The sequence below is a fragment of the Papaver somniferum genome, chromosome 7 (genome assembly GCF_003573695.1).
Source record: "Papaver somniferum cultivar HN1 chromosome 7, ASM357369v1, whole genome shotgun sequence".
NCBI classification, from domain to species: domain Eukaryota; kingdom Viridiplantae; phylum Streptophyta; class Magnoliopsida; order Ranunculales; family Papaveraceae; genus Papaver; species Papaver somniferum.
In genome coordinates, this window is record NC_039364.1 from 77,631,596 (window position 1) to 77,642,451 (window position 10,856).

A 10,856-nucleotide genomic window follows, 5' to 3' on the forward strand; every position below is an offset into this window, starting at 1 on the left:
ATAAAAAGAGTTGATTGTGTCATGTTCTAAGTGTTCTTGGTTGGCTGATTGTTGTTGGTAAAGTATGGCATGCATTGAATGTATTATGGGGTGCATTTGATGAGTTTAAGTGAAGAGAAAGAAGGCTAAAGACTTCCACTGGTAAACCTGAAGAGTTAGATGTTTGTATTGGTACAAACTTATAAGGCTGGAGTGCAATTGGGTGAAGCTATTCACAGAACCTTTTGTACTGCCGGGTTACACTTTCGCAGAAAATTGCTGGGGAATTTGAAGGCGTGACAATATGTATGTCATTTTCTATCTCCTTCCCAGCAGAATTCAAATTCAAATCAAACTCATATCTCAGGAACCATACAACATTCGTAAAAAATTCAACAGAAACACCATTATCATCTTCAATTCGAACGGCAAAAAAAATCGTTTGTTCATCCCTAACATCTCAATCACATATTCGGTAAATCTCCCGATGAATCGCTGGTAGAAAAAATCTTCTTATCGATCAAACGCACCTCTCACCAATCAAATCCATCTAGAGTTTTTCACGAAGAACCGACGGGTTTTTGTTTATTTATTTTTTTGATCGGAACAGAGAACCCGTTGCCGAGATAAATAAGTTAAATCAACTTCGATTATGAAGGGATGGTGGCTTTGGTTTAATTTACCAAAACAGACGAGGGTATTTCGGTAACTTCATCTGGCATATGTATAATTTTGCCACGCGTATATTCTCGCTGACTCAACTAACTGGAAATTGGATGGAAAAAGCAACGATGGGAGGAAACACTAATTTTTCGATCTATTTGGAGAGAAAAGGCAAATTATCGATCTTTAAAGGGGAGAAAACACAAAATAGCCCTTCGTTTTATTTTGGTTCCACCACCTAACACATAGTACTAAATTGATTCACTAAACTCCTTAGTTCATCGTTCGCTTTACTCCTTCAAGCCTCTGACATTCCAGAAAATTGACTTCATACTGAAAATTTAGAAGAATTACGACTCCTCACCCATTTTTCTCTTTCACTAAGATTTCTTGTAGTGATTATACTAACAATTTTCCGTTTAGTGTTTCCTTTCTTAGGACCCCCTTCCTTGTTCACCACCTTATTAACCAAACAAGTTTCTTCCACAATATTCACCACATTACTTGGTGCAGTTATACTACAAGCAATATCTAAAAAAAAAAAAATTAACTACTAAAGGTGGAAATTCATCACTCTCCAAGCCTTGCAAAGCATGAAACTTACCGGAAATTATCTTCTGATGACTTGAACCAACATAAAATTTTCCACCTCTTGTCCAATTGGAGGAACAATATCATCAACAATCTCATCTTCACAATCCTCAATTTGAACATCATTATTAATCTTATGTTTATTCAAAGGAGTCAAGCAAATATGAATACCACCTGGATTTGGAATTTTTTAATGTGTTTGGTTTAACCCTCCACGGATTCTTAGTAACACCAGCATGCAAATCTTTCTTTGCTTCTTTCTGAGTTGATTCACTCCTCTTTCTTCTACATTCAGACACCAGATGTCCAACCACATTACAATGATTGCAAAACTTTGGTAATTATGGAATTTGAATTTCTCGAAGGAAGCCTCTCTATACTTTGATTGAACCCAAACTTGGTGTGGAATCGGTTTAACTGAATCCACTTCAACTAGAACACTTGCACAGTATCCCACATCTCTCTTCAAAGTAGTTTTATCTACCTGAATTGGTCTTCCCACAGGTTTCCCCAAATGCATCACTATCTTTTCTTTCCAGTACTCAATACACATCCCAGGGAATAAGTGCACCCGCACAAAAGCAATAGACGATTTTTGAGCAGCAGGATTGAAATTTTGTTCCCATTCTCTCAATTTAAGTATCTGAAACTCAACAACCCAGTAACCACTCCGAATATGTTTCTTATCAATCCCATTCTCTAATTTAATTATAAAAAAACCTTTACTAAGAGGAATCAATTGACAATTACTTGTAAGCTTCTATTGTCTTCTGAAAGTTGATCCAGCAACTTCAAATTTCAGTTTCACAAAATCTAGTTGGTAAAACAAACTGAACTTTCATCTAATTCATCTTCAGGAATGAATAACGAAGGATGCTCTCCATGCTTACCACACTCAGGAAGACTCTCACATTCACCGAAGAAAACCTATAATTTTGTTTAAAATTATTCATCATCGATCCAGATTCCGGATCTGCTCGCGATTTATTTACTTCCGATAGCGTTAATAAAGAAACATGAATTAATGAAGAAAAATTGAATTGAATGAAACAAACATGAATTAATGAAGAAAAATTCACTAAAAACGATGAAGCTCTGCCGAATTAATGACTGAGTTAATCACCGATTTGCAGATTCTCTCTCTCCTCAACTCACTCCGATTTGCCCAATTTGAACAGAATAACCCTATTGTACATCTGAATATAAACATGTAAGTAACCGTCTCATTTTAACATTCTCAAAAGGTTACAGTAGGAAACCACATCATATATTCATTAATGTAGAATTAAATTAAGATAACCGACCACTCCAAATAATGATTTTTACCAGTAGGGAGAGATGAAGGTTGCGCAGGCTTAAAAGATCGTCATTCAGGCTAAAAGTAGCTGCATCCTTCGTATCTACATCTAAGTATGGAAATTAGAAGCTTCTTCATTCTTCTTCTTCCACAACTGAAGGTAAGTCTTCTTTGAACCATGAATAAAGCCCGCCTTCTAGGTGAAAAACATTCGTGTATCCATTGAGCACAAGCAAGTAGGCAGCAATCAAAGACCTGCAATAGACAACGTTAATGTATCACATCTAATGATTAGGATGCTACCTTTCACAAGAACTAATCACATTTTTGGTCTTGCTTTAGAAATCTCAATAGAAGGAAAAACTTCAGGTGGTTATGTATTCGAAGAAATTGCAACTGGGAACGCAAATTGTACAGTTATCAAACCAGCTGGTCAAACTCTGTTGGGCATCCAACAGCTGAGATTAAACACGCAGGGCCCACGCCTACTACTGTTCGTATTTAAGATCTCATCCGACCACTATCTAGCAAGCTGGGTCAAGTGCCATATAAATATCAGAGCTGAATTGGGATTAAGGTCTGCATTGACCTCAGTCAGGTAAAACAAAGTTAGCAAAGGGGTTCACCAATTGAAATTTAGTACTTAAACCCACTTTCGTGTTCCTGTTTTGTTCTTATCCTTCATTTTTAAGAGAAGGGTAGCTTTGCGTTAAAGTTTATGTCAGGATGTCCAACAACATTATCATTATAAAGGCTCTTGGGTTTTATATTTAGGTGTGCATTTGTGATACATGTCATTAAACACATATAGGCAGAGTGAGTAAGCCAAGCAGACTACTAGGGATAAAAAATCACAAAATGACAAGGGTAAAACCAGTACCTGGACTGTTGGCCTTGAGGGAGATTTTGTGTTGGTTTCATGGTTCCACCGGAAGAGCAAGCAACTATTATTTTTGAGTTTTTATCTAGTTTTGATTCCACAACTGATAATTAGGAAGAAAAAAATCCAATATATATTAGTTGATCTGGCTCAACGCACACAAGAAAGCTCCAAAACTTTAGCAAATCAAGTAGTATAAAGATTATACTAGTAGCATACGTTGTAGAAACTCAGGATTTTCTTCCGTGCCAGCAAAAATGCCAAAGAACGCAAATGCAGCTCGCCGAGCAATATCCCATGCCGTCCATTCCTTTATAAGCCTATATATTTGTACATTAACTGCACCTGGTGCATGAGCCTAAATAGACAAAACATCAGACAAATGTTAGTGGGTTAAGGGCAGGGTCAAAGTAGAGGTTATGACGAACCCTGCATTCATCAACTATACTACATTCTTTGTTCTCACCACCTGCAGTATCAGATATGGTATTCCATAGTTATCAAAACTAAGCAACAACAGATTCTGTTCAACTTTGGCATCCGTTTAAATTGTAGAAACATATATTTCCTCCGTTTCAAAAAGATAGTCTTGTTCATGTGCGAAGTAAATCTTTTGACGTTTGAAGCCTCCTTACAACAATCATACATTCTTCAAAATACAACACCAGATTATGATTTCTCTTTTTGAAGCAAAGCTGGACTAATTAAGCAAAATTTATGATGATAAACAAGTATTTAGAAAGAGTAACCGACCTCTTTGAACTCTGCTTCAGGGCGGACATCGAGAAGAACAAAATTGTTCTCATTTGTTAACCGAGAAGCTTCTTTCACATCTACACTCCTTACCTGCAAAGAACATCCCTAATTGAATTTATACCAAACGTTTAAACTGCCATCATCACTGCCCAACAAAATTCAGCTTCCTTGCAAATCTAAATTAGCAGTTTGCCTAATGTTTCAAAACCTCATGAACACACAATTTATTGAATGAGAACAGAAAAGACTTCAACACAAAACATAAGAGAATTTTAGTAGTACCCTTTTGCTTAATAGAACTTCACGTTTAATTTTCCACTCTTCTTCAGCTAAACAAAAATGAACCCATGTCAGATAATGATCAATTAAAACCTTACAAATTCAAAAGAATCAAAATTGATAATATACATACCTGGTGATTTTGCTTGTTTTGTAGCAGCAGCAAAAAATTTTAACGAAGAAAATTTCTTACGAGATGATGATCGAAAAACAGTGATTCCTGAGTAATTGTTAGAACTGGAATTCGGCATGGTAGAAGAACAGAATAAACTGGGGTTTAAACTAGCAGTTGTTTTACTACTGAGTGATGAATGTGAGGCTATTTGATTTAGTGACGCCATTTCTTGATGTCAATTTTCTTTCTTTTTTCCCTTTTTTTTTTTCTTTTTCAGGTTAAGATATTAAAATTTGATACACCAAGTCATAAAATTTGATCTTAAGATGAATGAAACGTTGTTAGTTTGTTATTAATTTCATCTCTGACTGAGTGGGTCATCAAGGGAGAGATGGACATACTCAGAATCTGAAATTTGTGGTGGACGTTTAAAGGGTCTGTTTTCATATGGATTTTCATCCAAAATTCTGTTGAGAACGTTTGTACACTTTCATAATGCGGGTTTTCATCTTATCCGGAACAAAACTATGACCTCGGTTCGGATCGACAACTAGGTAAGGATCGGCCACTAAACCAGTTAGTTTTTGTGGAGGCTTGCCGGCGAATTTCCTTTTGCTTAAAACTCTTGGTGGTAGCCACTGGGATCCAGCCGATGGCCCTGGCGTTAGGCTGATCAAAAGGTTTTCACAGACTCCCCCCAAACTGAGAGGACAAAGCTAACTCTCACATGCAATTCCAGTGGCAGATTTATCCATTTTCACCTCACAGTGGGATAGGCCAATGGCTAAAATGGACGGGTAAATGTACTAATTTGAGAGTTTGCCCATTTCGTTTCAAGGTGAGCCAATCGTATCAACCAGAGATGATTGGCCTAGGAAAAGCCGAGATTCGGCTCTGGTTGAGGTGATGGTTGTCTCAACTTGAGACACAACCTTGTCTGAGCCGATAACGGCTCTAATTTCACTCACTACAAATTCAACTATTTTGAAACTCTAAAATCACACCTTCTATACCCAAAAACTCTTAATCTCTAAAAAAAAAAAAGTGATCGTTCATCACAAACACAAAATATTCTGACAAAAAATGTTTCATCATCAAAAATTCACGGTCCAAAATATAGTCTGGATGAAGATTAAAGTTATCTGCAAAGGTTATGTAGTATGTTTGATAATATTAATGGTGCTCAACAACAACATAATACGTTTTGGGGGAATATTCATAAGCATTTTAGTCAGGAAACTGAGAATATTCAAAAAAAGAAAAGAAGATATTACTGGGTTGTCAGGTCATTTTAATACAATCAACAAAGACATGATGTAAATAAATCGTCAAAGAGCGAGTGGTGATACAGAAGTCGATATGGCAAGGCGCATTTCAAATTGTCTAATTGATTTTTAAACCGTGCGATGTTTGTTATAATAACTAATTTGGAAATATTCAAAATGTAGTAATGAAAAACTCGAGCGAAATAGCAAAACACAAGAACTTCGAGTTTCAAGCACGAAGCATGTCTCCACATCCTTAGAAAGCTGAACCGATATAACCCTGATCTGCTAAATGGATATCAAGTACCAAAGGAGTCACCTTACGAGAACACAAATGCTTCTCTAGGGTCTCCTTATTCTTCACCAAAAACAAATCCAAATCCTCAACCCAACACTGGCAGATTCCCACAGGGGAATTCTAATCTTAATGTTAATGAAAATAGAGAAAGATATGATCGATCGGTATCGAGCAAAAGAAAAAAAAAAAAAGGAGGCTCAAGATGTTGCACAATCATCAACTTCGAAATTCAACTATCAAGAATTTTTCAAAAACAAGAAAAAGAACTATATTGTTAAAATAGCAGAGCGTACGAAAATGGTTACAGAAATGAAAAAGGTCGTAAGATGGTTGAACATAATTTGTTTAATGTGCACATGAGAAGAATTATGGGAATGGACACGTCGAAGATGAATCCCGCGCAACTACGACTCTAGCAAGATAAATTTCATAAAATTCAAGCACATAAGGCACAAATACGCCCAACGGCAGTTGACATTGATTCTGATGAAGAGGACGACATCTTAGATGAGGATAACAATAATGTCATTATACTTGTTTAGTTATTAATTTGAGATTCCAAATGTAATAGTTAGTTTTAAGTTAAATGTAATCCTTGGTTTTAAATTGAATGAAATTGCTTAGTTTCGATTTCAGTATTTGTTTAATTCGAATTATAAAAATCAACATAGAACAAACCAAATTTTATTAATATAACTAAAATGATTGAAATAATTATTATAAAATCACAACAAACTAAATCTTGTTATGGGGTTTTCTTCGAATTCAGCCCAATTGTGCGCAGTGAGATTCTCCCTTAGTCTTAAATATAAACCTATGTTTTAAATTCTCTCTTCTATCATTCTATACTCTCTTGCGACAATACCATGAAGAGGTTGAATTTTTTTTCCTCAGATCTTTATCTAGATAACTTGCGCAACTAGTATCCCATCGGGTCTCCTCGATTACCATACTATGCAAAATGGTGCAGGTGAGCATAACCCTATTCACTTCTGTTGGTTTAAATGAACGATTAGTTCCACAAATTATATGGAACATCCTCTTCAAAATTCCAAATGCTCGTGCAACATCCTTCCTACACCCTATTTGCTTCTTATTAAAATACCTTCTATCACGGTTCTCCTCGTGTTCGGGTATCTCAGCAATCTTGAACTAAAGTTGACTACGTTGGACGAATTTTTTCTGCCAGAAAATACCCCATGTTATACTTATTGTCGTCGACAGTTAAACGGACAGTTGGAGCAGTTTCATACATCAGTTCTTCTAATAAAGGCGATTTATGCAAAATATTGATGTCGTTGTTGCAACCCGGGAGACTACCATGTCATTGTTACAAACTATTGATGTCATTATGGAGATTAATGATTCAATAGGCAGTCGGAGCAGTTTCGCAAAACATATTCGATATTTTTATATGTTGTTGCTTTTGTCATACGAATGTACTCATCACAGGCATCTTCTCGCATACTATAACCTAGAATCCTTGCCCGTGTCACTACAGTAAAGTGGTAAAGTCACTGAGTGATGATACTAGTGATCTGAGTTCGAAGCTTACCATCACCAAATTCTTTACTGATAAAAATAATAATAATATATATATATATAGTCCTTAGGGATGCGATGACCTTTTCTTAAGGACTATGTCCTCATACATTTTGTGCATCAAATTGATTATTAAAATTAATATTTACCCGAAAAAGCTCTCTGGAAATCTTAACAACCAAGTGCCACTTTTTATGTAAGCAACGTTAAAAATCTTCATCAGAGTACACCCTTCATTGATAAAATAATCACGTATCATTTTTTGATGTCTTCATCTCTAAATCTCCAAGTATGTATTCTTGTAAATATTGCTCCTGGTTTTGGAGCTCGCGGTGTTTATCCCATGTATAATTGTTTCAGGATGTTGGTGATCGTTCTCCCACCGTCTGAATCTTCATCCATTTGATTCAACTGTTGCATCCACGCTTATTGTTATTGGAGATTACTGCATCTGACTGTGTTTCCTCATTTTTAAAAATTAGAATCCATATATAAAAATCAAATCTTGATTGAAACTATTGAAAACAAGTAATATATTGAACGAATTTTTGTGAAAATAGAAAATAGATAGAAGTTGTGTGTGTTAAAGGTGGATAAGAGGAGATTTAGGTTGGATGAAAATAAAGTCATTGGATAATGTTGTCATTGTCGTCCATAGTTAAGCCAGTTGGATCTACTTGATCCGAGGCTCAGCTCATGTTGAACCGAGCATTGGCTCAACTATATCACCAATATACTCTTTTCCCACTGTGAGAAAATGAGTTGCTCATCCATGTGCATGGTAATTGAGCAAATTTAATGGCTCCCATTGGACTTGTTCTTGAGTAGACCTATGTTAGTATTGGTGGTGAGCCGAGCCCACCAACTACCGCATGAGAGTTGGGTTTTATTTTGTCCAAACTCCCCGTTTCGTACAGGCTGTTCTAAACCGATATGGTTTTGGACGTAATTTTGTGGGCGGTTTTATTCAAATCCTTAGAGTGCTCACAATATTTTTTTTCATTGTAAGTGATGAGTGCCAAATATTGTATAATTTTATCCCTTTTTGTTGGCATTTAACTCATCTTTTGCCCAGTAATTCTACATTTTATCCCATATTCTGTATTTTCATTGTTTTCAAGAATAAATATTTTTCTTACTTAATTTTGCATTTTTAGGTAATAAATAAAGTTTGGATGAATTGCGAAGCGAAAAGAGAAGAAAAGTAGTGAAAAGACGGGAGGAATTACACAGGAAGCCGCGAAGAATGTCGTGCACAAGACCAAAAGGCTAGAAGTGGGCTTGAAGAGGAAGAATTGTTCTTAAAGAAGACATGGGCCTGGCATACCCAAGGCCCAAAACCCTCACCCAAACCCATTTTCTATATCCAAGCCCGTCTCGGATTTCAGCCGTCAGATCGAAGCATTTCAGCATCCTACGGTCGCTCCTATGCCTGTGCATCAAATCCCGATGATTCCGCTAAACACTACAACACCTAACCTAATCTCGCACCGTAGACTTCGTTGTATTTTACATCCTACGGTCGCTACAAGCTGCTTCTTTCTTAGCCGTCCGATCCACCTACCATCTCCATATCCAGCGGCTTCAGCTCGTGGTACACACATCTTGATACACCCGCCTAACACACTAATACTCGAACCCTATGACCTAGCCAAACAGCTCCCTACCCTAACCCATATCGACCTCCACCTTCTTCTTCCTCTCCCCCTCTCTGCAACAGAACCACCATACCCTGCCGTACCACCACCTATTCTACTTCCATCATCCATCGCTCCTGTCACCACCATTTCTACCACCAACTCCACCATCTCCATCATTACCCGACACGACCCATCCCCCTAATTCGAAGCGCTTTAACCTCTCTCACCAACTGACCTAGGTGAGGGTTGATAAAACACCTCAAATTAGGGAGCAATTGTAGCGATTGGGAGCAGGAGAAGAACCGAGAGAGGCAGAGAAGACATGGGGCGACGTCAATTCAAAGTTTTGGTGAGTAAATTTCGGAAATTGAAAACCCTAATTTCAATTCTAGGGTTTCGGAAAAATTGGGTATTTGGTGATATAAATAGGGGGTGATGTAGAGCAGAGAGAGGGTGTTCTTGGGCTAGCCAAGATTCCCCCAAATTTGGGTTAGTGTATGTTTAATTTTAATTTTCAATTTCAACTTCAAATCAATTTAAATCTTTAGGGTTATGTTTAATTTGTTCTCAATTCTGTTATTTTGTGCTGTTTAATTCTTGTTGTTATATTTCTGTTTAATATTTGCTGTTTTTATAATTCCATGACCTGTTTAATTTCTGAATACCATGTCCTGTTACTTGATGTTTAATGCTTACTGTTCCTATTCTTCTTATGTTTTGCTCACTGTAATTCCTGCTCTTGTTCTGTTTAAGTGTCCAGTTTAGTGTTCTGTTTAGGGTTCATGTTTAGGTTAATATTTTTCATATCCTGTTTGTCTCCTGTTAAATGTGCTCCTGTTAAAATTGTTGTTCCTGTTACATGTGTCCTGTTAATGTGTGATGTTCCTGTTGATGTTTGTGTTCATTGTTAATGTCATGTTAGTGTCATGTTAATTCACTGTAAATGTTTAGTGTTAAGTTTGTGCACTGTGAAGTGATGGAATGCTAGGCTAGAAGCCTTTGAAGCACTGAATTGATTGAGTAATGGAAGAAATCAGTGCTCAACTGTGCTTAAGATTGATTGTACTGTCAAAAGACAGTCAATGCTAGGAGCACATCAGTTGAGCAAGCTGATTATCTTGCCATTCCATTTTTGTATGCCTAGGATCTTAAGTTGGCCTTTTATAACTGTTTTGTGCCCTGTTCTTCCTTTGCCTTTGGCCCTTGGCCATTGCCTTTGATTTATCACTGCCATGCCATTGTAAATTCGCATCCTTTTTCCCTGTGTTGCTTCCATGTATATGCCATTGTCACCTTCACCATCATCATTGTTGTTTGCTGTTTGCTTTTGCCATTATAAATATCCATGTTTTACCTTGGCCTAGTGCTCTGCTGCCTTGTTTAGCTCCAGTTGCATTAGGTCTTTTTGGCTTTTCTGCCCTTTTCCTTCCCTGGCCTTGCTGCCAGTTCTCCCCCAGCTGCTACTACTTGCTGTTGCTGTTGCTGTTGCTACTGCTATGTGATGAGTGCCAAATATTGTATAATTTTATTCCTTTTTGTTGGCATTTAACT

General features: G+C 36.9%; 1 protein-coding gene across 2 annotated transcripts; it reads right to left on the minus strand.

Annotated features, from left to right (window-relative positions):
* Window positions 1–2,255: 2,255 nt before the first annotated feature.
* LOC113297691 (rhodanese-like domain-containing protein 14, chloroplastic) lies at window positions 2,256–4,978 on the minus strand. Of its 2 annotated transcripts, XR_003333589.1 has the most exons (7): window positions 4,579–4,978; window positions 4,449–4,495; window positions 4,164–4,256; window positions 3,630–3,768; window positions 3,411–3,513; window positions 2,560–2,785; window positions 2,256–2,429 (listed from the first exon to the last, which is right to left on the minus strand). XR_003333589.1 is itself a non-coding variant. In XM_026546255.1 (6 exons), the coding sequence occupies exons 1-6, from the start codon at window positions 4,784–4,786 to the stop codon at window positions 2,665–2,667; spliced, it is 711 nt and encodes a 236-aa protein (XP_026402040.1). In that variant the 5' UTR covers window positions 4,787–4,978; the 3' UTR covers window positions 2,274–2,664. The 2 variants fall into 2 exon arrangements, 1 of the variants encoding a protein (XP_026402040.1); XM_026546255.1 differs by having other exon boundaries at window positions 2,274–2,785.
* Between the last annotated feature and the right edge of the window lie 5,878 nt (window positions 4,979–10,856).

Coding starts and splice junctions, on each gene's coding strand:
- LOC113297691 (XM_026546255.1), bottom strand. CDS start 4,786: ATGGCGTCACTAAATCAAATAGCCTCACATTCATCACTCAGTAGTAAA. Junction 4,496..4,578: donor AAAACAAGCAAAATCACCAG/GTATGTATATTA, acceptor ATTTTTGTTTAG/CTGAAGAAGAGTGGAAAATT. Junction 2,786..3,410: donor CCTCAAGGCCAACAGTCCAG/GTACTGGTTTTA, acceptor TGTCTATTGCAG/GTCTTTGATTGCTGCCTACT.